Source organism: Podarcis raffonei, chromosome 14, assembly GCF_027172205.1.
Source record: "Podarcis raffonei isolate rPodRaf1 chromosome 14, rPodRaf1.pri, whole genome shotgun sequence".
Classification (NCBI taxonomy): Eukaryota; Metazoa; Chordata; class Lepidosauria; order Squamata; family Lacertidae; genus Podarcis; species Podarcis raffonei.
The window spans coordinates 30,595,343-30,623,308 of record NC_070615.1 but is presented as its reverse complement, the minus strand read 5'-3'; the positions used below and the strand labels follow the sequence as shown (position 1 = coordinate 30,623,308).

The 27,966-nt window shown below is 45.0% G+C and overlaps 1 protein-coding gene across 1 annotated transcript; it reads left to right on the top strand.

The window, feature by feature from the left end:
- Positions 1-65: 65 nt before the first annotated feature.
- On the top strand, positions 66-26,690 carry TBL3 (transducin beta like 3). Its single transcript, XM_053365668.1, has 22 exons — positions 66-194; positions 786-837; positions 942-1,037; positions 1,502-1,549; positions 2,050-2,191; positions 2,376-2,460; positions 3,978-4,148; positions 5,282-5,357; positions 9,689-9,785; positions 10,783-10,991; positions 11,288-11,429; positions 11,624-11,682; positions 12,744-12,847; positions 15,752-16,415; positions 17,540-17,770; positions 19,270-19,340; positions 19,567-19,723; positions 23,802-23,860; positions 24,621-24,724; positions 25,166-25,237; positions 25,644-25,802; positions 26,357-26,690. Exons 1-22 carry the CDS (start codon positions 157-159, stop codon positions 26,470-26,472), a joined length of 2,952 nt encoding a protein of 983 aa, XP_053221643.1. The 5' UTR covers positions 66-156; the 3' UTR covers positions 26,473-26,690.
- The last annotated feature ends 1,276 nt before the right edge of the window (positions 26,691-27,966 follow it).

Here is a 27,966-nt window from a genome sequence, read left to right as displayed (position 1 = left end):
CGGTGCCGCTACTTTACACTTTTCCTACTTCTATGTTTGTCTATGTCACTATTACACGCCGGAAGTAAGCGTTTCTTACCGGAAGCACGTGTTTGTCGGCATGGGGGCAGTGGCGAGGGAATCGAACCGGTAAAGAAGTCAGCCTGGGGTTAGAACATGGCAAGCCGGAGCTCCTCAGTAACCTTCAAGACCAAGTAAGAAAGGGGGAGCGGTTGCCATGGAGAATGCTTCCTGTTTCCTCTCGGGTGGGGTGTCCTTGTGCTATCGTCATGGCAACGCAGTACCTTACAGGGCGGAGGGGGCGGTTGTTTGGACGCGCTAGGCTCTCCTTCCCGCTTTTTGTAGTCTATCCTTGGGGTGCCTGACGTCATAATCGAAGGGGAAGGGTTTCTCAGAGCATGTGCAGAGTGCCTTTCATTTTCATTTCCTCACTGAGTCGCTGCCAGCTGGGGCTGTTTGAATAATCCTGTTTCAATTTTATTTTATTGGATGCCACCCTGAATAGTACCCTGTGCTTCTCCACTAAGTATCCAAAAGTGGCCCCTACATATTTGGGCATAATGTGTGGGGCTTTCAGTCAGTTCCCCTGTGAGCCTAGGATCTGCATAGATTCTCTGCATATTTATCGCTTGAGGATTAGGCACCCTGGGAGAAGACCTGGTGTTACTGTGGTGCCTGAGTGTTCTGCTCTGTCATCCGTGCTTTGGAGCCATTGTTATGGCTGAGCTGAAGCAAAGCCAACTCTCAACTCGCTGAATTGGTATTTTCCTTCTGTCCTTTCACAGCTATGCCATTTCCAAGAGAATCGAGCCATTCTACAAAGGAGGACGGGTTCAGGTAATGCCAGAGCCCAGGTTTTGACTATGCTGGCTGTGCTTACCACACATTGCTGTGATCATGTGCAGAAAAGGCTCCTCCACTCTCATCTGTTTGTTTTCTAGATGACCCAAGATGGGGAATATATGTTCTGTGCTTGTGATAACAAGGTGAATGTGGTGGACGTTGCAACAGGAACTGTCGTTAACTGTATCGAAGAGGTAATAAGGACAACAGTAACCATCTTAATTTGATCCCTGAATATGTGAACTTGGTCATCTTCAAAGGATGCCATACCTCTGTTTCCTTTGAAGCTTTCTCAGACACACTCCCCACTAACCTCAGTCTGCCCTCAACCCCCCTCCACCTGTCTGCCTTCTGAGCAGGGGGTGACACTGCCTGGTGACATTTCCTCTTTCTTGGCATTCTTTCCCTTGTAGATAGGCATGTAAAAAAGTGTTTGTTTATCTCTGAGCCATGACAAGACAGAGCAAAAAACCACGCATTTTTAGATGAGCCACAAATTCAGCTTTTATTTCCTGGTTGGCTTTCCAAATAAAGAAATTAGCAAAATAGCCTGATTTTCATTATGAAACAACAAAAAGCAAGCAAACTTACTAGGTATATCAAAGTTATTGCTACTAAATGATAAACTTTTTTCTTTCTGTCTTTTTACTCTTCCAAGGATGAAGAAGAGGAAATTACATCATTTGCTCTCAGCAAAGATGATGAAGTAAGTGATCACAGAATTGCATAGTAAGAATTCAGAACAGAGGGTCACATGGGGGCAGAGTAAGATGATGGGTGGAATCAAGCACCCTATTAAGCTGTACATTTTTCAGTGTAGACCTTTATTCTCCTGCACATACCACCTTTAAATTAATGGTAGCTGTGCAAACTCAGTTTCTTGATTTTGGAGCCTCACAACTCTGAAGGGGCTCAGTTTATGTGGCAAAAGTGCCTAGAATTTAGACCACTATATAGAGGGGGGATGGAGAACTTGTGGCCCTCATGATGATGTTGGGCCACAAGTACCATCATCCCTGATCAGGCTCACTAGGACTGATGGGAATTGGAGTCCAGCAACATCTGGAGGGCTACAGTTTAGCAGTCCCTGAATAGAGTGCCCCATGTAATACACTTGTGATGCCCAGATTTTTAGACCACTGTGTGGTTCTCTTTACTAGCCAAAATGTTTCCACCTTTTCCTCCTGTTATTTCCCCCCATGCTAGATCCTTGTGACTGGAAGCCGATCGATGCTGCTGAAGCAATGGGACTGGCCAGAAAATAAATGCACACGCACATGGAAGGCTATGCACACAGCCTCCATGGCCAGCATGGCCTTTGACTCGAGCTCCACGTTGTTGGCTACAGGTACGAGTTGCATCTGTCCAGAGGGAATAGGTAGTCGCCATGGGACTGAGGAGGGAGGAAGAAATACGCCTCTCACCCCACCCCAGTGTTGATTCCTCTGCAGCTAGAGCTGGCCTGGAAGCTAAGACCTCCCTATTTGGCCGACTTTTTGTGCCTGCTTCATTTCTCCCTTTTGTTCTTCCAGGTGGCTGTGACAGCGCTATTAAGGTCTGGGATGTTCCCAGGCAGTACTGCACACACAACTTGAAAGGCTCAACGGGGGTTGTCCAGTAAGGAAGCTTTTCTTTTTCCATGTGCTCTTTTGCAATAGGGAAAAACTAGCCCAAACAATTTGTGACTTTCTGCAGGAGGGTGGCAAAGACTTAAAAAAACCCAAAGTGTGTTATGCCTTAAATCTGTGTTAACCTCATAGAATCATAGATGTCATTCTGATGTATGGCCGTGGCATCTGGGGCTGGTGGGACTTGTTGTCCAAAGTGTCTGAAAGTCACCAGGTTGGTGAAAGTTGGATTAGCGTTTGCTTCATTTCCCAAAGAACAACTTTGGTTGGTGCAGAATAGTCAGTCTCCTTTTCAACATCCATAATAAAGCCCATGTCATTCAATAGAATACAGTGGTACCTCGGTTTACGAACTTAATCCATTCCGGAAGTCCGTTCTTAAACCAAAGCCTTTCTTAAACCGAGGCTCTCTTTTCCTAATGAGGCCTCCCACCACCACTGCTCTTCCAGCGTTCAGCTTCCATTTGTAGACCGAGGTAAAGTTCGCTAACCAGAACACCTACTTCCAGTTCGTTAACAGGGCTGTTCATAGACCGAGGTACCACTGTATAATAGGATTCATCAACTGAGATTACTCTCCATCCCAGCAACTGAATCCTTGTTGTTTCCCCCTCTGTTAAGCCAAGTTAACAAATAAACACAGAGAGATGGTTTGCACTATCCTTATTTTTTTATAGCGCCACCTGTATGAACATAGGAAAGAATCCTTATAGTGCATCAGACCAATGGCCCGTCTCAGTCAGTGTCATCTTCACTGATGGGAAACCTGTGTATTTCAGATATGTTAGACTACATCCCATGATCTCTGAACATTAGCCATGCTGGGTAGAGCTGATGGAGTTGTAGTCCAATAACATCTGGAGGGCCACAGGTTAGCAGTGCTGACTGGTAGTGGCTCTGTAGGGTCTTTTTCCAGTCTTACTTGGAGACGCCATTGGGGATTAAATTTTGGACCCTCTGCATGCTGAGCTGGTGCTCTGCCACTGAGCTGTGGAACATAGAAAGGTGCTTTATACTGAGTCAAACCACCACTTCATCTAGCTCAGTATTGTCTACATCAGCGTTTCCCAAACTTGGACCTCCAGCTATTTTTGGACTACAATTCCCATAATCCCTGACCATTGGTCCTGCTAGCTAGGGATCATGGGAGTTATAGTGCAACAACAGATGAAGACCCAAGTTTGGGAAACACAGTGGCAGTGACTCTCCAGGATTTCAAGCAGGGGGCATTTCCAGACCTACTTGAAGACTGAACATGGAACTTTTTGCATGTGTAGCAGATGTTTTACCTCCTTCCTTTAGAAACGTAGGACATTGCCTTATATTGAGTCATACCTTCAGTTCATCTAGCTCTGCATTGTCCACACTTACTAGCACCAGCTGCCCAGGTTTGCAGGCAGAAGTGTCTGTCTTTGTCTCTCTCCAGCCCTACCTGGATATGCTAGAGGGAGCCTCCTGCACACCCAGCTTATGCTCTACCACTAACCTGCCTGTCTCTTTCCCCAGCCTTGTCGAGTTCCACCCAGACACTTCTAAGCTACAGCTCTTCTCTTCTTCCATGGACAACACCATCCGGGTTTGGGACCTGAAGTCCAGCGAGTGCGTCGCTCAGCTAGAAAACCATTACAGCTCTGTCACCTCCCTCGCTTTCTCTCCTGACAATGAGACGCTCATCAGGTGAGAACCTGGAAGTGGAGCTCCCTCTATGCTTTCTTTCTGTTCTGCAGCTCAGAATCCATTTAAGTTTCATTAAATCACTTCAAGGCAGCTTACAAAATACAAGCAGTCTACAAATATACAAGAATTAGAATAAAAGGTGTTAACCAGCAGAATTTTCAATGCAATCCCAAAAGCAAACACTGCCATCCTTCCAAGAAAATACATGGTACAAAACAGAACAGTTTAAATACCCAGCAGAAAAGAAGTGTGTTAACAGTGCCTACATATATGTAACGACACCTACTCTCTGCCCATTGATGATATATCTGTTGTTATAATTATTGTTATTGCTGTTATAATCTGTTTATTTATATACCACATTTTCTACAAATTTGTACTCAAATCAGTTTACAGCAGACAAAGACAATACAGTAACCATAATACATAATTAAAACCATTATACCATTTACAATTCTAAGTAAAGTATGTTAAGCAAGCACTTCTGTATTATGTCGGTGTCTGCTAAAATGTCTTTCCTTAGGCAAGGCCAACCAGACTTGTAATTTTAACATGTAACCTTATTTCATTGCGTGTGTGTGTATAAACTAGGAGTGTGCACTTGTTTGTAATACAAATGTAATGTAAATATAACCCCATTTTTAAAAAACCAAAGGGTGAACAAACATGAATTTGGCACATTTGGTTTTTCATTGTTTTTGTTTGTCCCCTCTACCTGATATTTTGAAAAGATGATGTCTTGAGAACAAAACCTGCATATTTCCCACTATTTGGGTGGAAAATCACATAAAGTTAACAGGGGGAAAAAAGACTGGGTTGGTCTCCATTGAAATCAGTGGAAAAACTGAGGTGAAAGGAAAGTTTCTCCCCACTGAACACCTCTATGGGAAACTGAAGCCAATACAAAACCTCTTGCCCAAAGAAAGCCATGTGTGAGGCTCAGATGCTCGCAAGTCTCAGCCTGAGAGGAGTTGTGTAAAATCTTCTGTGCCTCAGTTTCCTCACCTGTAAATGGGCAGTTCCGAGCCTCATTGCAATGCCTTTCAAACCAGTCTCATGGAAACCCTTGTGCTGTGTCTGCAATTCCAGTTACCTAGTTCCGAAGGGCTGACAGTGACACTGTTTGATTTCAGCTCCGGCCGTGATAAAATCTGCACTGTGTGGGACCTGAACAAGGGAGAAGCCAAGGGCACCATCCCTGTCTATGAGGTGAAGTTCTCCCCACCCCCACCCCCCACTTTGCTTACTCGGAAGGGGCGATCTGTTCTTGAATTCTTCTTTTCTGTGATGTGTTGGGAGAAGAGAGTTGGCCATATTCACACATCAAGGTTTACAGTGAATACACAGGTGGCTCTCGCTTCACCCCTCCCCTCTAGCCACCAGGAGCAACAAACCATAATCCCTGCCATAGTGTAAGATCTGACCTGGGGATTATCGTTTGCTGCACTCCAAACAAACCATGAAGTTAAAACCTTGGCTTACCTATCATGGTTTACTTGAGCAAAGCCACAATCCCCAGTTTGGACCCAGTGACTCTGGTTTGCTGCTCCTGCTTGCACTAGGGGGAGGAGCAATCACTTTGCTTGGTAAACCATGGTTTACCATGACATGCACACTGTGCCGGGGTTTTGTTTTTTATTTTGAACTGCTCACCGTTCCTAATTTTGTTTCAACCTTAAAACTTGGCCATGTTCTGGCAAGCTGTTAGACTGACCCAGTCAGCCACCCACTGGGAATTGTAGTCCAAGCACCAGTTTGGCAAAAGCTGCTCTAGTAGAGATACAGCCTAATACTATGTGTCTCTTTGAGTATGAATAGGGCATCATCTGTCTTTTAGGTTCATTGCATGTTGCTGAATTTTTGCAGAGCCACACTTGGCCACACTGGTGTGAAAAGTAACTTCTCTTTTTTTTATAAGATATTTATTAAGATTTTACAAAAAGCAAAAGTTAACAAGATAAGAAAAAAAAGACAAAAAAGAAAAGAAACAATACAGAAAATACAAAAATACATAGAAAAAAAAAGAAAATACAAAATAGAAATAAATAGAAAAGTTAAAAAACAAATCCTTTTTTTCCATATCTTTAGACTCATTTACTTGTTTCTTGACCTCCTCACACCTCCCTTTTTTGTATTCCCGTTCACATAGTCAGTTCAGCAAATCCTTACCCTCTTTCATTTATCTTAACTCTATATCTTAACATATTGTAACTATATATTTTCATCCCTTATCAGTCCATTTTTACATATTCTTATTAACCTTGTTGCTAATGCCACTTAATTTCAATCCAACATCATTTTAACATTCATTAATTTTACAATACTTCTGCAGATAGTCTTTAAATTTCTTCCAATCTTCTTCCACCGACTCTTCTCCCTGGTCTCGGATTCTGCCAGTCATTTCCTCCAGTTCCATATAATCCATCACCTTCATCTGCCACTCTTCCAGGGTGGGTAAATCTTGTGTCTTCCAATACTTTGCAATAAGTATTCTTGCTGCTGTTGTAGCATACATAAAGAAAGTTCTGTCCCTCTTTGGCACCAATTGGCCGACTATGCCCAGGAGAAAGGCCTCTGGTTTCTTCAAGAAGGTATATTTAAATACCTTTTTCATTTCATTATAGATCATCTCCCAGAAAGCCTTAATCTTTGGGCACGTCCACCAAAGGTGAAAGAATATACCTTCATTTTCTTTACATTTCCAACATTTATTATTGGGCAAATGATATATTTTTGCGAGCTTGACTGGTGTCATGTACCACCTGTATATCATTTTCATAATATTTTCTCTTAAGGCATTACATGCCGTAAATTTCATACCTGTGGTCCACAACTGTTCCCAGTCAGCAAACATAATGTTATGTCCAACATCTTGTGCCCATTTAATCATAGCAGATTTAACCGTTTCATCCTGAGTGTTCCATTTTAACAGCAAGTTATACATTCTTGAAAGTATCTTTGTTTTGGGATCTAACAGTTCTGTTTCCAATTTTGATTTTTCCACCTGGAAGCCAATTTTTTTGTCCAAATTATAAGCCTCTCTTATTTGGTAATAGTGAAGCCAGTCTCGCACTTTGTCTTTTAATTTCTCAAAACTCTGCAATTTCAATTTGTCTCCTTCTTGCTCCAAAATTTCCCAATATTTTGGCCACTTGGCTCCATATTGAGCTTTTTCTGAGCCTTTGCTTCCATCGGTGACAACCACCTTGGGGTTTTATTTTCAAGTAAGTATTTATATCTTATCCAGACATTAAACAATGCTTTCCTAACAATATGGTTTTTAAATGCTTTATGTGCTTTAACCTTGTCGTACCACAAATATGCATGCCACCCAAAAACATTATTAAAACCTTCTAAATCCAAAATGTCTGTGTTCTCAAGAAGCAGCCATTCTTTCAACCAGCAGAATGCTGCTGATTCATAATAAAGTTTAAGGTCTGGCAGGGCAAATCCACCTCTTTCCTTTGCATCAGTTAGTATTTTAAATTTTATTCTAGGCTTCTTGCCCTGCCAGACAAATCTAGAAATATCTCTCTGCCACTTCTTGAAACAGTCCATTTTGTCCAAGATTTGCAATGATTGAAACAAAAATAACATTCTTGGCAATACATTCATCTTTATAACAGCAATTCGACCCAACAAGGAAAGCTTCAAATTTGACCATATTTCTAAGTCCTTTTTCACTTCTGACCAACATTTCTCATAATTGTCTTTTAATAAATTTAAGTTCTTAGCAGTCATATTAACCCCCAGGTATTTAACTTTCTTAACCAATGTTAGGCCTGTCTCCTTCTGAAACCTCTCTTTCTCAATTGATGTTAATTTTTTCTCGAGAACTTTAGTTTTTAACTTGTTCAACTTGAATCCTGCCACATGACCAAATTCTTGAATCAGTTCTAATACTCTTTTAGTACTAGATTCTGGCTCCTGTAACGTCAATACTAAGTCATCTGCAAAAGCTTTCAATTTATATTGTTTGGCTCCGACCTGTATACCTTTAATCAGACGGTCCCTTCTAATCATATTTAGCAAAACCTCCAGGACCGAAATAAAAAGCAATGGGGAAATTGGGCAGCCTTGTCGTGTACCTTTCTCTATCTTAAATTCCTCTGTCACCACATTATTAACTATTAATATAGCCTTTTGTTATGAGTAAATTGCACTTATACCATTTTCAAACCCTTGACCAACCCCCATCCCTTGAAGATTTTTCTTCATAAAACCCCAAGAAATATTATCAAAGGCTTTCTCCGCATCTACAAAAATTAAAACTGCTTTAGTATTAATGTTCACTTGCAACTTCTCCAAAATGTTAATTATATTCCTCGTATTGTCAGACAAGTGTCTACCTGGGAGAAAGCCGGCTTGGTGCTTATGTATCTCTTCCACTAATACTTTCTTTAATCTTTTAGCCAAAATATCAGCAAATATTTTGTAATCCACATTAAGCAGGGATATGGGGCGGTAATTCTTAAGTTGTGTCTTTTCAGACTCAATTTTCGGTATAAGCGTAATATAGGCTTCCTTCCACGACTCTGGCGCTTTTTTCCCCTCCAAAATTTCGTTACAAACCTCCTTTAGTGGTTGAATTATCCAGTCCTTCAAGGATCTATAATATTTTGAGGTTAGGCCATCCGGCCCTGGAGATTTGCCCAACTGCATATTCTGGATGGCACCTTCTACCTCCTGTTCAGTAATTTTATGGTTCAACATTAACTTTTTTTTCTTGAGAGATTTTTTGTAGTCCATTTGTTTTTAAAAATTGGTCTAAATCAAACTCTTTCTGTGGCCCTTGTGTATATAGCTGTTTAAAATACCTCTGGAAGCATTTTCTAATTTCCGCTGGATTCTGAATGTTCTTTCCTTCCACTTCCAAATTGGTAATAGTATTGAGCTTTTGTCTTTTTTTCATTTGCCAGGCTAACAATTTTCCACATTTATTAGCCGATTCAAATGTCTTTTGTCTCATTTGTTTAATTTTCCATTCAATTTCCTGATTCATCATTTTCATATATTGCACTTGAAATAACTTTATATCTCTCAGAATCTTTTGTGACTTTGGTTTCGCTCTCAGTTTCTTCTCACCCTCTTTTATTTTTTCCAAAATTTTATCTTTTTTCTCATTTTGAGCTCTCTTCTTTATTGCATTCTGTTGAATCAGAAACCCCCTCATAACTGCTTTACTTGCGTCCCATATTACTCTTTTTTCAGTAGTAGTGTTCAAATTTATCTCAAAATAATCTCTCAAGGTTTTTTGGGCCTTCTTGATAACCTCTTGATCTCTGAACAAGGTGTCATTCATCCTCCATCTGAAAGAACCGGTTGGTGTTAGTTTCATCTCCATTTTCACAGCATTATGGTCGGAGCAAGTTTTAGGGCAAATTTCCACTTTTCTACCCAATAAATGCCTTCTCTAACCAATAAATAACTTCTCTATCCAATAAATGCCTCTGGAGCTGTCTGGCATTGGTGGGGGGGAGGTGGATGTCTTTCACTCTTTTCCTCTTCATGACTCCTGCTGACTTCTTTATCCACCTTAGAGCATTGAATCTGTGGTCATGTTGCCAGAACAAGGGGATTTCTCGTGTTTAGGCGTGAGTAAAGAGAGCCTTCACTTCGTAACAGCAGGCAGCAAAGGTGGGTAGAAGACCTTTTTCTTACTCGTTTTTATCAGAGAAAACAGTAAACAATTTTTTAATGTGTCAGTGGAGAAGTAATGAACAAAATAGAGAGTAAAAGCAGGACTTTTTCTTATAATTTGTGTTCCGATATATTAGGAATAGCTCTCCTAACACACACACACACACACACACTCTATTTTTATCCTCATAACAACCCTGTGAGGTAGATTAGATTGAAAGACTATGGCCAGCCCAAGGTCACCCATGAGCTTCAAGTGGGAATTTCAACTTGGATCTCCAAGGATGTCGTGCAGCATTCTCACCACTCTACCACTCTGCATCCAGATAGTTGGAAGGGAGCAGCTCCAACCCTTCCTCCTCCTGTTACCAAGTGCAGTGTGTGTGTGCGCGCGCGCGCGTGCGTGTGCTGGAGGACAGAGATTGCCTAAAGCCAATTACTGGGACAAGGGAATGGTATCCATAGGACTGGAGAAATGAGTTCTTTGGGGCACTAGACCTCCAGCAAAAAGCAATATATCTTGGAAGGTTTTCTCATAAGGTCTGGAAACCTGCCCACCCAGCTATGTTTTGCAAACAGAAGCCAAGGTTCCCAGCCCACTGCAGTCTGTGCCAGAGCTCACAGAACTGCTCAGGATATAAACCAAGGTGTGGGTTGCAAAGCCTTTCCTCGCCTATGCAATATTTTTTCCCTGTAATGATTTCCTATTTTAGAAATCTATCTCGCCTACTTTTCCCAAACAAATTCAAGGTGACTAACAAAGAAGAAACAAATAACCAATCCCAGCTCAGTTCAGCTTCTTAAAACAGTCTGGCCAAGCTGCCCAGGTGCTAATGGGAACTGTAGTTCAAAACATATGGAGGGGCACCAGGTTGGCCACAGCTGCTTGAGCTACCTCCCCCCACCCCATTACAAGAGGCCCCCATTTGCCTCAAACCTTGCCCATCTTTGCAAGTTATTTGATGATGCTGATGCGTTGTGTGCTGTGTGTTAGGGATCCTCCGAGTCTGGAATGCGGCGTCAGCCACCTGCGTTCACAGCCAGTCCTTGCCCTGCCTCCCGGCAGCATGCGTGGATCAGGAGGACGGGCTGCAGAGCCTCATGCATTGCGTCCTGGTGCCCATGAAAAGCCAAATTGTCACCGTGAACTCGGAACACAACATCTGCATGTATGATGCACAAACCCTTGAGCTCAGGAAGCAGGTAATCCGCTTCTTAATTATTATTGATTTTTAAGATTTACAGTATTTCAGAGTTGCCGTAACATAAGTTATTGGTCAATCTCAGAAGGTGGTGGTCCCTCTTTCATTGGAGCAGTTCCAGATGTTTGTGTTCAAACCCCTGGAACGTAACTCCACCCCACTCTTCCGAATCTGCTGACTGGTAAGGGCAGAGTTTCAGGCTCCTGTCCCTACCAGGAGATGCAAGGGACTCGAACTGGGACCCTCTGCACGCAAAGCAGGTACGCTAACCCATCCCGCTTGACTCTTGCTCTTCAGTTTGCAGGTTACAATGGAGAGGTTTTGGATGTCAGGTTCCTGGGCCCCAGAGACTCCCACGTGGTTGTGGCCACCAACAGCCCCCAGCTGAAGGTCTTTGAGCTGCTGACATCTAACTGCCAGATCCTGCACGGCCACACAGGTAGGTGGCAAGAGGCTCCTCCAGGTTTCCGTGCGGGATAGCTGCAGGGATGCCTTTCTCAGGGGCTGCGGTTGATGCAAAATTCGGCTGCTAAATATTGTATAGGGCGTTTGGTCCCAGGGCTGCCTTGTCCTGTTAATTGTTTGCCAGATCAGTGTGGCAACAGCACATCACGCAGGCCTTCTTTCTTGCAGATATCGTTCTTGCCTTGGATGTTTTCCGAAAGGGGAGGTTGTTTGCCAGCTGTGCGAAGGTAATTTCCCAGTCGGGATTTATTTATTTATTTATCTTTAATTCATTGTGCATTAATTTAAGTGGGTGTTTTTTGGGGGGATGGGCTCCAGGCTTGAGGCTCATCCCTGAACAGCCTGGGTCTCTGTGTTACTTATGCTACAGAGCCCTCTTCAAGCACAGAAAGGAACTTTTCCATGTGCGGTTAATGCACAGGATGCGGGCCTCTGGATTGGCTAAGTCAGCGCTAAAGAGACCCTTCCGTAACAAGGAAACTGGCCCAAGCGCTTCCTGCTCTGTAATCATCATTTAGCTTAATTAACTTACTGCTGCTGTTCCGATGCTGGCGTGACATTTAAGGTCAGGGCTGCAGACTTTCAAACTCAATTTTAGCTCAGGAATTATCTGAAATATGTGGACAATCTAAACGCTGGATAAATGGGGGCATTGTTTAAAGGGTGCTATGCATAGACTCGGCTTTGAAGGAGCTCCGCAGGGTCTCTGAACGGATGCATTCCCCAACTTCGTGTCCTCCTTTCGTCTCCTCTGCCCCCCCTCCCCCCACCTTAGCACTAGAATTGCTGGTCTCATGCAGGGCCTCCCTCCTGATTTCCCACATCACAGGACAGTTTCAGCAAGTTGCTTGTGTCGTGGTTTCTGCAGGGAATTGTTTTCCTTCTTAAGGAACTTCCTGTGTCTCTGGATTAGTACATCTTGCTTTTGCAAGGCCCAGCCCATGCATACAGCACCCCCTCCCCGGGCCACAGCCCCTTCCATGCCACAACTTGCACCAACCCTGCTCTGCACTCTCCTGAGTGTTTTTGCCTGACTGGAATGCGTCCTTGAGCTCTGATGATGTCTCATGTTTGCCTGGTTGGAGGATACAGAGAAGGGGGGTCATGTAGGTACTAGCCTGCTGTACACAAAGCAGTGTTCAGTTGTTGGTCTGCCCACTTTTGCCTCTGGCCCCATCTACCACTGGCATGTGGTCTCCAGCAGGTTGCCCAGAAGGGATTGTGGCCCACAGGCTGAGAAAGCTTCCCTACTCTCCTGTAACCCATCCTCCACCTCTTCCACTTCCAGGATAAAAGCATCAGGATTTGGCGGATGAATGACCACGGTAATGTCTTCTGCGTCGCCCAGGGCCTGGGCCATACCCAAGGAGTGGGTACTCTCTCTTGCTCCAGGTAACAACAACAGAATCCGTTCCCTGCCTCCTCCCCAGCCTCTCTTGAGATCCTTGGTGTGTTGTTGTAGATGGGTTTTTTTAAAGAGTCCTCTTGTCTGCAAACCCTTGACTGTGGCTGTTTCGTAGCAGAGCTTTTTCTTCTCCAGCAGCAAGTTGGGGCTCTTTTCTACTCTGAGTAGAAAGTCTCCTCCAGCTGCTGTGTTTGGGGTTTTCTCTCCTTCGGTGTTGGTTTCCAGGGCCTCCAAAGACCTGGCGTGAAGCTTGCCTGCTATGCCTGCATTCACCGTCTCTCCCTTTCAACCATTCAGGGTTGGAAATGTGGAACAGTTGCATCCTCTGCCATCATCATGTGCACCCAAACACTTTGTGCAGACACTCAGTCCCTGAAATGTTTGGGAAAGGTGTGAAAAAAGTTCACGCTGCCCTGAGATGTGAGGGGGCTCTATGTCACATCCGCAACTTGCATTGAAAGCACATTAAAGAATCATGAGAACTGTAGTTTGCCAAGGACTGCTTCCAGTAGAGATTCAACAGGTGCCATTTCAACTTCTAAACACCTGCTGGAAACTTTTTAATACTGTCAAGCTGGTGCAGGCAATTAGGAATGCACTTTTCTGTAACAGCTGATTTCTGATTTTGAAATTTTTAAATGGTTTTTATGGTATGGTTTTATTTATAATTGTTTTAAACCATGGTACATAAATAGAGGCACGCAGGTGGCGCTGTAGGTTAAACCACAGAGCCTAGGACTTGCCGATCAGAAGGTCAGTGGTTCGAATCCCCGCGACAGGGTGAGCTCCCATTGCTCGGTCCCTGCTCCTGCCAACCTAGCAGTTTGAAAGCACATCAAAGAGCAAGTAAATAAATAGGTACTGCTGTGGCGGGAAGGTAAACGGCGTTTCCGTGCGCTGCTCTGGTTCGCCAGAAGCGGCTTAGTCATGCTGGCCACATGACCCGGAAGCTGTATGCCAGCTCCCTCGGCCAGTAAAGCAAGATGAGCGCCGCAACCCCAGAGTCAGCCACGACTGGACCTAATGGTCAGGGGTCCCTTTACCTTACATAAATAGCATACATAAGTATTTTTTATAAATAAGCTTTCTGGAAAGTGCAGCTTCATTGAGAGATAAATTATAGTTCCCAGGATACTTGGTGGGGAGGGAAGCAGTGTGCTTTAAATATATGAAGTGGATGTGACCATTGCGACTTTAAAAGAGGATTCGACAGCTGCTTGGGAAAGGCTATCAATGGTGCTGTTATGTGACACCCACCATCCTATTGATTGGAAGTGTTTAGTTGACTTATCTGACTGTTCCCTTCCCTCACCACCCCTCCTGGTGTGTCCCTCTGCTGAAGTGACTGCTATCCCAAACAAGAGCGTAACGTTCTTCGGCCAAGTCCTTAAACATGCTGTTTTTCCTGCACCACCATCCCCACCTCTTCTGGTCTCTCTTCGCTTCCTTTTTCCTTCTCGCTTTCCTTCCTCCTTTTCATTCTCCTCTTTGGTGCCCTTTCCAGCACCCAGGGTTTGCCTTCCCAGCAGCTCAAACGATGGGGTGATACAGGTGAGCTGCGCAGTGCAGGTGGCTGCCTGCAGGTGTTACTGATTCCACTGCACGCCTCTGAATCCCAAGAGAGGGTGATCAATGCAGGCCCAGTGCTGCAAGCGTTCTCCATCCCAGCCTTTGCTTTGGGTGGGCCTTAGGCATTCCAAAAGGCACCCCCACCCCCCACTCCAGAGCTGCAAATAGGCAGGGAGGAGGGGGCGGCAATGGTCTGCAGACCTGTGTGTGTGCAGAAGCACTTCACCTGTCTAAAGCATCAGTTTGCACCCTGCCATTTCTCAAGGCAGATGAAAGAGCAGAGATCAAGAGGAGCAGATTCCTTAATTTCGCGTTTGAACTGGTTGTCGGGTCAGAGATAACGAGCGGTGCTGGAAAGCCTTAGAAATTATTTTGTTGCTGAGGTTCCCCTTTGATGTCCAAAATCTGTTGCTTTTTCTTTTCTTTTTAATCATTTCATTCGAAGCGCAATAGTTGTGGCTACAGTACAGCTAGCAGAATCAGCTCCCAAATTAAATGACCAGAAATATTTGAATATACGGTTCTTAAAAAAACAAGAGATTTTCACTTCTCTTTTTGTGTGTGTTTGCCCTCCATCCCACTCAGCAGTCCGTGATCCGTATGAGATAGCTCAGTTGGTAGAGCATTAGACTCTTAATCTCAGGGTTGTGCGTTTGAGTCCTACGTTGGGGAAAAAGTTTCCTGCATTGCAGGAAGTTGTACTGGATGACCCTGGTGGTCCATTCTAACTCTATATTGAAGTTTATTTTTTTGTAGTAGAGCATATCGGCAGGGCATGTGCTTTGCATGCAGAAGGTCCCAGGCTCCTAATGGCATCTCCGGGTAGGGCAGGGAGAGAACCTTGAAAGCTGCTGCCAGTCAGTGCAGGCAGTAATGAGCTAGATGGACCAAGGATCCGTCTCTGTATAAGGAAATGCACTACCAGACTTCAAGGGGGGCGGGCATAGCTCCTGGCTGTAGAGAGCTGCTGCCAGTCAGCGTGGACAATACTAAGCTGGGTGTACCTATTGTCTGACTTAGTATAGGGCAGCTCCCTATGTTTCTTCCTGGCTTCCTTTTTAGGGTCCCCCCCAACTTCTGCAAATCCTGGGTTTCCCCTAAGGAAGCTGATGCCCTTCTCTCCTGCTTTTCAGTAGCGCTGTTTAGGCTAAACAGCTGTCATATGAATTGCGTCTGAGTTTACAATGAGTTTATGTTGAGGGGCTCAAGGCAGGTTTGTTCTCTGCACAGGTGCAGCAATTAGTGGTAGCTCTGTTGCTTCTGACCTTCCTTCCTTTTAATCTCCTTCACTCTACCCCCCCTTCCCCTCCGCTTCTTTCCAGGATGAAAGAGAACTTTGTGGTCACAGCCAGCAAAGACAATACGATGAAAGTGTGGAGTATCCCCGAGTACATCACTGCCAGGGAACCTACAGCTGCTCCCACCACAAATCCTGTCCCCCAAGCTGCTGCCCCTCCAGTCACAAAGCCTGCTCCCCCTCCTCCTGCCCCTCCAGTCACAAAGCCTGCTCCCCCTCCTCCTGCCCCTCCAGTCACAAATCCTGCTCCCCCTCCTGCTGCCCCTGCTACCACAACTGCTGCTACAACTGCAACCACAACTGCTGCTTCAGCTGCAACCACAACTGCTGCCACAACTGCAACCACAGCTGCTGCCACAACTGCAACCACAACAGCTGCTACAACTGCAGCCACAACTGCAACCACAACTGCCGCCACAACTGCAACCACAACTGCCGCCACAACTGGCACAACTGCAGCCACAACTGCAACCACAACCGCTGCCACAACTGCCTCCACAACTGCTACAACTGCCGCCACAACTGCTACAACTGCCACCAAAACCTCTGCCACACCTGATGCCAAAACTGCCCCCTCTAAAAGCGCAAGCTCAAAAAGTGCCAAAAATGTCAAAATTACTGAATCTCCCACGACTCCCGAAGAACCCGTAGCTCTTGAAGCCACAGTGACGACGACACCCCACCTCAAGGTCAGGCAGTGGCGGAGTTTAGTGGTCCTTTGGAGCTTGGAGAGTGAGATGACCTCCTCCCTCCACAGCTCAGGAAATGCTTATCTAATAGAAAATACCAGTTGTTTAAAAATGTGAGGTGAACTTCTGTCGTTGTTGTTCTGCTCTTCCTCCTAATGGAGCCCAAGGCAGCAAACAGCAATACACAACTAAAAACAAAACAAAAATATATTTAGAACATCTAAAAATATTTTGGGCTGGGTTTTACGCAAACACAAAAAAGTGGGGTTTGTCCACTTCTTGAGATTTCCCCCAGTTGTTGTCTTATTTGTTGCAAGGTGGAGAATGCAGCCATTCAGGCCTGGAGAAAATTTAATAAATTTCCCGCCTTTGGGCCGTGGGTGGAAGATCAGGAGCATGCCAGTTTCTCACTCCATTCCTCTTGCCCATGAATTTTCCCTATCCCTTTTTTGGCACTGACCATCATGCTCATGTTGACTCCAACCATGGTTAGCTTCATTTTGGGTGAGCGGGAAGGTTTATGAACCTTCTGTGCTTGTAACGGGGGACGGGACCACCTTTAAATAAGTGTTAATAATAGAATTGTAGAGTTGGAAGGGACCCTGAGGGTCATCTAGTCCAACCCCCTACAATGCAGGAATCCTGCCCACAGTCATCCCTGGGTGGGCTTCAACCACCAACCTTCTGGTTAATAGCCAGATGCGCTGACCTATTGTGCCACTGGGAAAACATCACCAACACAGTAGGGGCTGGGTTTGCAAACCATGGTTATTATTAACATTGGAATGGCCATAATGCTAGCTATGGTTAGTCCAAATTCATGTACAAGAGGGGGTGGGGAGGAAGCTCACAGGTCCCATGGCAAACTCACGAGTATGAGTTTAGCGACATCGCGCCTGCATCGGGTCAGAATCAGGCTGCCATACAGATAGTGCTGTGATGTGTTGCAGAGCAGTTACCCAACTTATAAAAAATACTTATTTTTAACATGTAAAAACCAGTAATATGTCTTGTTGGTGCTCCTGGCTATTAAGAAGTCTGGAATTCTGAATACGTAACTTGCAATTCCTCAGCTTGCAAGACAATGCAATACCAGAAGACCTCTCTCTGTTTTTTTGGTTAAGGATGTAAATAGCGTGGCGGTTTCTCCGAATGACAAGCTGATTGCTACAGCATCCCAGGACAAGACGGCCAAGCTGTGGACCTCCGACAATTGCGAGCAATTGGGAACCTTTGTCGGACACAAACGAGGCATCTGGTGTGTGCAGTTCTCACCGGTGGATCGGATCCTAGCCACCTCTTCTGCGGATGGCACTGTGAAACTCTGGAGTCTGCAGGATTTCAGCTGTCTAAAGGTACCCTATGGGGCCATCTTTATCACCTAGCCATTATTTTTCATTGGCCAGAAGTTTAGGAGCCTTGAACTTCCTGTAATTTAGATTAAATGGTTAGAAATAATATATGGCTAACCGCATCTGGCGTGTAAGAGGTTTAAGGAATGGCAAAAGGAGGATAAATAGGGCCATTAATTTTCATGGGAGGATAGTGCTATCAGTAGCTACGAGTCACAATGGCTATATTCTACCTCCACTGTTGGAGGCAGTGATGCTTCTGAATATTAGTTGCTGGAAACTTCAGGCAGGGAGTGGGCTGTTGTGCTTGGGTCATGCTTCAGGGTTTTCCACTGAGGCATCTGGTTGGCCACTGTGAGAAGAGGTGTTGCCTCTGTGCAGAAAATAAGGCAATTGTGCACTGGCTGCCGGTAGGCCAAATTGAAAGTGTTCCTGGTAGTGTATAAAGCCCTAAATGTCTTGGGGTCAGCCTTTCTGCATGCAGTACCTTCCTGTTCTTTGAGATCTGCTGGAGAAGCATTGCAAACTGTCCCATAGGACCTCCATTTGGCAGCCACAAGGCCTGGGGCATTTGGCATAGCGGCACCTATGTTGTGGAGTTCCCTGCATGTTGCTTTGCATGCTAAGCACATGTCTTCTGTGTTTAGTTTTACACAGCAGTTCCTGCCATATGGCCCAGTTCTGTGTTTGCTTCTCTTCTGATTCTTGCCTTTTTACATTTCTAGCTTTGGTGTTACACTGATCTTATGCAGGTTTTTCCTCCTTGATTTAGGAGTACTGAAATGTGTGTATCAATAAAAAATAAATAAGATGTGTTGACCACCAGAAACCCCATTCAGCCCCCTCTCTTGTTTTAATGAACAGCTTCCTTTAGGAGCAGTCTCTATTCTGGTCAAGTCAGTAGACTCCCAGTGACTGGAATAGTAGGCTTCATTCTTGATGAAAACTGAGGTTGTTCAGGATTCAGAATTAAACTGGGTAGATTTTTTATCCCATGCACTTCCCCCTCCTGTTCAGGAATGATTGCACAGCATCTTATCAAGCTATTCAGTGGACAAACGTTTTCCGACTCAAATATGTAGACATTTGAATGGATATGTAATCTGGGGGCTGTCTGGTTGGCAGTAGCTCATGACAGAACCTTCTGGGTGGTGGGTCCCCATTTGTGGAATGCCTTCCCTGGTGAAGTGCGTCAGTCTCCCTCATTATCGTTTCGGGGAAATTTAAAAACATTCCTTCCCCCCCCCCAGGCATTTAATGGCTGAAAGACATGTCTCTGGCACCCCTGAAATTATTAGTTTTGAGAAGAGGTGATTGCATTTAGGAGTTTTTAGAAGTTTTAATTGTATTGACATGGTTGCCACCCTAGGCTCCTTGAGAGGAAGGAAGGCGTATAAATTTTATAAATAAATGTATAAATAACAGCAGGAGCAACTTCATTGCTGTCATAACATTCTTTCTACCTGCTCATGCTTGCTTCTCCCTCTCCCTTCCCTCTCCAGACTTTCGAAGGTCACGAAGCCCCTGTGCTGAAGATCATTTTTGTGAGTGGAGGAGGACAGGTGCTGAGCAGGTATGTCTTCTGTGGAAAGGGTGGTGGCATTTTGCTCAGGCTGATGGGCTAGGTGGTCACCCTCTGAGGAAAACAAAATGGTTTCCTGTTAGTAGAGGTAGGCGGAGCCCCCAATTCCCCTGCTTGTTCCCCAGCAGTGCCTCTCCAGCGGATATCCTGCCCTTCTTCCTGGTGGATGCCAATAAGTGACATTAGTCTCTCCTTGCCTCTTCTTCTTCCCCCAAAGTGGAGCAGATGGCCTTATGAAACTTTGGACGATCAACAACAACGTTTGTGTGAAGACCTTCGACGCTCATGATGATAAGGTGTTGGGCCTACACGCCAATAGGAGAGACAACGCACTGGTGACCGGCTCCGCCGATTCCAGGGTCTTGCTGTGGAAGGTACAACCGACACAAATGCCTGACCTAAAGACCACCATTATAATCTGGCTTATTTGCTTTATGTTCTTTTTCTTCTTCTTCACCCTCTACCTCGTCGTCTTGATCAAAATTCGCTAGTGCCCTTCGTGGAAACACAGAACGATCCACCTTTCCTGTGGCCTGGTATTGATTCTGATCTGTAATAAACGGGTGCCATTTTTGAACAGAGTCAGTCAATACTGCTTGTCCGTTTCTTCAGTGAACCAAGTCCATCAGTTTATGAGTTCGTGCCAGCGGAAGCTGGTCCGTGATGGCAAATAGGCTGCTGCTCCACCAACCTCAGTCTGTCCTCAGCCAGCTTCCACCTGCCTGCCTTCTTACAACCATTCCAGCAAGTGGCCCTGGCTGTTAGCCTCTCCCTCTTTAGTCTCACTGTTGCCCTTGCTAAAGTCAGTAAGGAGGAGGAAGAGGAGGAGGACACAACTAGTATTGGTTGGCTTTGTCTGTCATTGCCTCTGGCACCACTTAATATTGGTCCCTGTGCCTTCTGCTCCGTCAGTCTCAGTGGATACCAGCCACCCCTGGTTTGTGCCATTTCATATGCATTTTGAGTCCCATTTGATTAGAGTAGCTACGGGCATCTGTCATTGTGTGGTGGCGAGACGATTCAGAATTATTATCCTACATGCTCTGGAACTCACTAAATAATTTAGGAGTGGTGAAAATGTCCAGGTTAATGTGAGCATAGGAATCTGCCTTATACACAGTCTAACCGTCTGTACAACCAGCCCAATGTTGCCTGCACTGATGGGGAACAGCTGTCCAGGGCTTTGGGCAGAGAAGGGTCTTTAACCACCCATCCCTCTTCTCAGGCAACTCTGGGAATTGTAGCTCCTTGAAGGGAATGGGGTCTCAGCACCCTTAACAGACTACAGCTCCCAGGATCCTTTGAGAAAAACAATGACTGTTTAAGGTGGTACCATAGTGCTTTAAATGTGTAGTGCGGACTTTGCCTTAGTCGTGCTTCTAAGTTTAAGCTAAGATTCAGGCCTCCAAGGCAGCCATGTGTTAATGCCCCCACTGCCAGGGATAGATCATGTGACCTAGAAAATTTAAACTTGTTCCTCTAGCTCCACTTCAGTTCCTTTGCCTGCCTTGCCAGGGAGAGGTTATGTCCTTCAGCTTCTTGCTTTCATGTTTTCTTAAACTTCCTTCCTCCTTCCTTCCTTTCTTTCAAGATAAGGTATCCAGTGATGCTGATACTGATTTTTGTTCTAGTAAATATATACTGTATTCCAGTTATCCTTCAGAAACCATTATCATACAATAACTGCGTGCAACTATTCATTTATTTTGCTTAACATACATTTCTGACTTCATTTTAGGGCAAGCCTAAAAGAGAGAGAACTGGACAAATTCATGGTAGATAATGCTGTCATGTGACTACTGTCCACAATGGCTGTGCTCTGCCGCCATGGTTGGAAGCAGTAATGCTTCTGAATGCCAGTTTCTGGAAACTGCAGGAGGGGAGAGGGCTCTTGGGCTCAGTTTCTGCTCTCAGGTTTCCTATTGGGGCACCTGGGCAGCCACTTTGAGAACAGGATGCTGAGTAGATGACCATTGGCCAGATCTAGCAGGCTTTTCTTATGTGCTTGTCTTCTTAAAACACAAAGCAATGGAAGAAGCGTAATAAAAGAAGCATCTTTTTTTTTAAAAGAAACCTTACTGGGTCCAGGAGTTCCCACAATCTATATACCTTATTTTTCAGAGGAAGCGTAACCAGTAAAACTGGTTGCAAACCTCAATCCCAAATGATGGTCTTAGCAATCCAATAAGCCCACAATCGTCTTTTCAGAATGAGGCTCCTTTCAAGAGGAGCATAACTCTGGTTTGTTTTCCCAAAAGGAACTTGCATAGTTTCTTTAAGCTCTCCACCTCCCTACAGCACACCAGTGCTGGTAAAGACAGGTATATCAATCAACTGTGTTTGGGTAGCACTGATGTTTCAAGCCGTGCTTTCTTTAGATGGAACCACCCACACAGATCCTCTTTTGTGTTCAACAAAGCTGTCGTGACTTAGTTTTCGCCAGCCGTTGAAAACTGACCAACGGTTTCACACTTGGGTACCTAACAGATGGATTTGTAAGTTTCAAGGCACAATTGATTCAAGCTCCATGCTTGTTTGGGTGTCATTGCCTTCAAAAAAATATCAGCTTGCGTTTCCTATGTGGCCGGGGCTGGTGAAAGTTATAGTCCAAAACAGGTTGGAGTAAGAGAAATCTTTGCCGATTTCTGCCCTGATGCCTTTAACACAGAGTTAGGGAAGCTTTTTAGCAGATATTCAACCGTCCCTGCCTCTGCAGGGCAGCTTCGACAGGTGGGTGACATAACCTACCTGCCAAATTTTGCATTGAAGCAGCTGCTAAAACAGAGCTTTTCCCTTCCTTTTTAAGTCGTGGTTTTAATGAAACCCATCAGCACCTTGTCTCAGCAACGGAACAATCAGGAGCTCCCTTTATCCTCCCAATTGTTCGAGTGTAGTTGTGGCTGTACCTGCCCTGCACCTGGTGGCATAAGGGGGCTGGTGACCACGACTTGTGAAGGATGACATAACAGACCAGACTGGCACTCGCCCCAGGTCAAATTTGACCCACCAGGCAGGGGTTTCCCCACCCTTGCCTTTTAACAGAACAGTTTTGCGCTAAAAGCTGTCGCCTAGGGCTCTGGTACAAATGCAAATGCCAGCTGTGATAGTGGGCACTGCTGTTTGTTAAGTGCGAAAGGTTGTGTAAGGTGGTTCTTAATGGACATTTTCACCTTTTGGTGTAGCAGGTGGAGGAAGCCTTCTGGGAGCAGGCAAATTCTGTTTGCCTGGTGAAAACTTGCATCCCTTAACCTGCATGATCAAACAACTTTGTTTCATTTTGCTTTTCGCAAACAATGTGATTCAGATTCGTTTCTTTGAATCTAGTCATCTGACTAAACAAGAGTTTAACAAAGGGAACTACAAATCCATATGAAATGGATGCACAGTAACATCAATAGAAATTTAATCGGGGCTAAATAAAACCATGTACAGCCTGAAGTTTGCTGACATTTTGCAACATTCTCCTTTAGGAGTTTTGTTCCTCTAGCCCAAGATTTCTCCTTAAGGCTGATGCCTGGGTCCAGCAGCAAGCTTCCTATTCTTGGTGGGGACTGATGTGCCCACACTTGAGAGTTCTTGACACTTAACCTCCCACTGCAGCAGATAGAGGGGGAAGAGGGCTCCCCAGGGCAGAGGGAGCAATGTCATAGTCAGTTCTCCCAGGGACTGACATCATCCCCCCAAAGAGATTAGAGATAATTCATCTTTCTGGTTCCCCGTTGCCAGTGATAGCCAACATTAATTGTATTCTGAATAGATCCCTTGAAAAATCATTGGATTTAAGGGGCTTGTCCATTGCTTTCAGTGGGTCTGCCCTGGGTATAACTTAACTGGATATCGCCCTATTTTGGTAAAAAGCAATAATTAAGTTTTATTTTTAAATTATTTTATTTTTCACCACAAGAACACAAAAAGTCATTAAAGGAGATGCTTATACAATGGTGGTAAATACAGCTGTACGTACAAATATTAAACTAACACATAAATTAGGAGAGTCATATTTCTTGCTTAGGTGGAGGTAAGGAGTCGTACAGGTCATTGTTTGAAATGTAAAATATAAAGTCCCACCAGATTGCATAAAATTGTTCTACTGGTTCTGTGTCTTTCATCACACAAATTTTGTGGGTTATCTTTTTGGTAATAGCCAGGTTCTACATTTAAAATCTAAAATATCTCTCTCTAAAAAAAACCTGTGCAAATTCTGTAAAGGACTTGAGTATGTATGTTTAATTTTCCTGAGTCAATTTGACAGCATATTTTTCCATTGCCTGGTGGGACGAGGGTAACACCTGAAAACATGACTGTGTGGGTGGCTCTTTCAGTTCTAAAACTGAGGGGGAATCCCACAGGAGTTTCAGAAATTGCATTTTCCAAGGCATCAGCCATTCCATTTTGCCATTTTTTCTTCTTCTTCTGTTCCTTCCCTTTTTTTGTGTTTCTGTATGTTAATAGGATGTCACTCAAATTGAGCTTGAAGAGGAACAAGTGAAGCAGGAAGAGCAGATTCTGAAGTGAGTATCTTGGGGCAACTTCTGCAGTTGGGCTGGGGATTGATTGTGGGGGGAGGCTCCCCAAAGATTGCCACCTGTCCCATAAAAGTGCACACATATAAATAAGAGCACTGAAGTAGCAAGTGGTTACAGCAGCCTTTCCTGCTGCCCTCCAAATGTTTTGGACTACAACTCCCATCAGCCCTAGCTGCCTCATCCATCCCAGCATCAATGCTGGGCAAGACACTCCTGGAGAATCTCACTTGTCTCTATAAGTGGTGGCATCAAGTATTTGAAAGTGGGAAGTCTGGGCTAGTTGAGAGACTGACCTCAGTGACCACCTGGAGGGACCACCCTTGCAAGGTACCCTAGGGGGTGTCACAGGCACTGGCAGCATGCCAGATACTGGATGGGACCCAAGATGGCCCTGCCTATCCTTCCCATGAGGGTTTTACAGTAGGGGATCAGCTGCTTGCAGAGAGGGCTGTCAAAGAATGAGATTTCCATCTGCGTTTTGTTCCAGGCTCCATCCAGATTGCAAAACAGGGTAGTAGCAGGGTAAGGTCCATCCAGGTGGCCCAGGGAGCAAAAGAAAGAGGCATGCCTGGGAATGGAAGGGATCCCCCATGAGGCCTTCATGGCCTTCATCTCCTGGTCTGTCTTCATCAAATACAGCATTTGCCATTTTCGCTTTTCTCTGCCGTCACGGCAGCGAGAAACATGCTCTTTTCAAATTCCAGCTGTGATCCAGCACCCTCTCATTCTTGCTTTGTGTTTTCAGAGAGCAGCAGCTGTCTAACTTGCTGCATAAGAAGAAGTACCTGAAAGCACTGGGCTTGGCAATCTCCTTGGACCGGCCACACACGGTGTTGTCGGTGATCAAAGGTAAGGCTCTTGATAACAAAGAACATTAAGGGAGATTTTCCTTAAGTCTTGGCTGCGCCCTGAAGAAACCTTTTTGAGCCCCACTCTGTTGCTTTCACTCGGCCTTGCAACATGATTCTGTTCACAGAGAGTTCCATGGGGCTTACTTCCAAGGCCCCGTCTCCCCTATACATTTAAAGCAATGTCATACCTCTTTAATACCTCCTGTCACCAGGTGAGCTTCATGGCCAAATGGGAGATTTGAACCCTGGTCTCTCCCAGGTCCTGTGCTGACACTCTGGCAACCAGGCCACATTGGCCTATACTCATTCCACTCCCAGAGCTACATTTCCCAGAGTTTCCTGGGAAAGTGGGACTGATTGTGAAACCACTCCTTAACCCCTCTTCTACACCCACCCACCCGGGATTTATTAGTGATTGACTGTTCGTTGTTCTTCTTAGCTATTCTTAAGGAGGCTAATGGAAAAGAAGACTTGGAAAAGAACCTCCTGAAGCTTCGGAAAGACCAGAAAGGTTAGTTGGTATGCTGCAGGGACAACCTCTAAAGGGGTCTGTGTGTGTACTGAACTTAACAATTACCCAGCAGGTGCCCTTTCGCAGTCTTTTTTTGTCCTTTTGAACAACAGCCATGGGAAAGTTGCGAGTTTAAGAAGAAAGACGGGTGAGAGGAGAGGTTACTTGACCCTGCGCCCTCCTGGCATTTTTCTGATTCAAAACCTCCCACCAACACCGCAAGCTGCTTTTCTACTAGGTGTGGGGGGGTGTTGGATCTGCTTCCCTGCCTTGAAGAAAGGCGCAGGTCAGACGTGTGCCCAGACCTGGCCACGCTTCGCAAGAGAGGTGAGTTGGTTCAAGGTGGCCACGCTGCCTGCAACTTGCACTCCTTCCTGACGTGTCGTCCCCAAACCCCTTCTTCCAGAGGCTGTGCTGAGGTTTTCCATCACGTGGAACACAAACTCGCGGAACTACCTCGAGGCTCAGGCAGTGGTGGAAACCCTCCTCAAGCATGAGACGCCAGAGAGCCTCTTGCAGTATGAAGGGATCAAAGCAGCTGTGGAGTCTCTCCTACCATACACAGGCAAGTGACCTTTTGAATACTTCTCCCCATCCCACCCCAGGCTTCATCCCGTGTTTGTATCTTCAGTTACGGGTTCCTATCCTGCCTTTCCTCCAGGGAGCTGTACATTGTTCCCTCTCCCCCAACCCAATTTTATCCTCACAACAACCCTGTGAAGTAGGTTATCCTGAGAGAGAGAGAGACTGGCCCAAGGTCACCCAGTGAGCTAAACATCTGAGCAAGGGATATTTCCCTGGGTCCCTGCAGTTCTAATCCAGTATTCCAGCCACTGCACTACACCATGACTCATCCTAAAATGGAGATTGTTGAGTGGGTGTAGCAGGGCTTCCAGGTGGGATTGCAAAGGATTAGACCTGGGACCTTCTGCATACAACACAGATGTTCTGCCGCTGAGCCAAGGCCCTTCTCTGGTCCACTGTTACTGATCTTCTTATGGCAGATCCCTTGATGAGCTCAGAACGCAGTTTGAATGCCATGAACTTGGAAGGGAGCAGTTGCTGATGCGGCAGGAACAGGCAACTTTCATTCCTCCCCCTGCCTCTCTCTTTCTGCAGAACGGCACTTCCAGAGGCTGGGCCGGTTACTGCAGGCCTCCATGTTCCTCGATTTCATGTGGCAAAACATGAAGCTGCCTGACGCCGCCAAGTGGGACGAGGAGATGGACACGTGATGAGCTTTGGGTGCCAGCGGCATGCGGGGCAGAAGAGCTGGACACTCCTGCCAAGTTGGCACTGCTCTCACCAGTGGAATATGTTGAATTGGTTTGTAAAAAAACTCCCCACAAATATACGTTTTTCATTTTGTAAAGGCATAAATCTCCCGAGAGTGTCTTCCTACATACATCCCTTCCCCATCCCCTTTAAAAATGAAATAAATTTATTTAGCATACTGAGTTTTCAGAATGAAATAATACTCCATTCTAGGCAGTGGCCCTGACCACCAGAGGCCATACCAGAAGACGGGAAAGCAAGTGGGGATTGGCCAGAGGACAACATTATGGCTATAACAGAGGCAGCCCGACACTAGGTGGGGCGGTCTGAAGATTTTGAGGTGTCTGTGAGGAGTTGAAGTTCAATTAGCTTCACAAAGAGCCTTAAGCAAAGGTGATAAACAGTGCTGTGGTGACTGTGCCCTTGCCTCTGTGTGAGGCAAACCGTGGGTCACAGTTGCCTTTCAGGCCATGGGCAGCAAAAAAAGAGGAGGTGCAAGAAGGGTTGTCAACAGCCCGGCCCACCACATAACACTTGCAGTGGAACAGATCCTCCAGCCAGTTCCATTTCAAGGTATCCAGTGGCTTGGTGTTCAGTGTTGTTCTGAGCCCCCGAGGTGGGAGGTACAACAATTAAAGCACAATATTAAAAGCAGTTTAAAGCATCTTAAAATCTCAGAAATAAAGTGGGTCCTAAAAATATATGCCTCGTGAATCAAAAGGATATGAAAGGATTGGCTAATATTTTTTTATTTAAATGCACCCTATTACACCAAGTGCTTGAAACAACACAGCCAATTTAAATACTTAAAAATAATCACTTTTAATATTTTTAAATATTTACATATTTAGAAATGCATCTAAAGAGAATAACATACCAAGTGAATTTGAAAAAAATCATACAGTACTTGTATGATAAATGTATTTACAGACTTTGTTCTGCAATCTATACATATTAACTCAAAAGGAAAGCCTACCACACCCCCAATCTACTGCCCCCCAGATGTTTTAAGAACACTCTGATCAGAGTTATATACCCAGCTCCATCCCATACATGCTTAAAAGATAACATTATATTAATGTGTAATATGAGCCCATTAAATTCAACTAGAGATCAAAAAACCATCTAGCACTCTGCTGCAAGTGCCTGCAGATAAAAGATGTTGAGATTGCTCAAGCAAGCAAGTCAAATTGCACACTACAGTGGAGAGGAATTTCAGTCATTGGTGGTTTGAGAAAACACAACTCCATTCAAATTAATCCATTGCCTTCTTAGCATTAACAATCACTGTAAGGGTCACCCTAAGGCAGTGATGGATTACTCCCAACTCCCATTAACCCCAGACAGCATGTCCAAGAAATTCTGGGAGTTGTAGTCCAACATCTGGGTGGCAACAGGTTCTCCAGCCCTAGTCCAAAGGCAAAATATGGGGAACCACACATTTAATGGGGTGG

Bases quoted from the DNA above. Each gene is read 5' to 3' on its own strand.
- TBL3 (XM_053365668.1), top strand. From the start codon at position 157: ATGGCAAGCCGGAGCTCCTCAGTAACCTTCAAGACCAA. The intron at 1,550-2,049 runs GTAAGTGATCAC...CCCCCATGCTAG, and splicing joins CTCTCAGCAAAGATGATGAA to ATCCTTGTGACTGGAAGCCG. The intron at 12,848-15,751 runs GTAACAACAACA...GCTTCTTTCCAG, and splicing joins GGTACTCTCTCTTGCTCCAG to GATGAAAGAGAACTTTGTGG.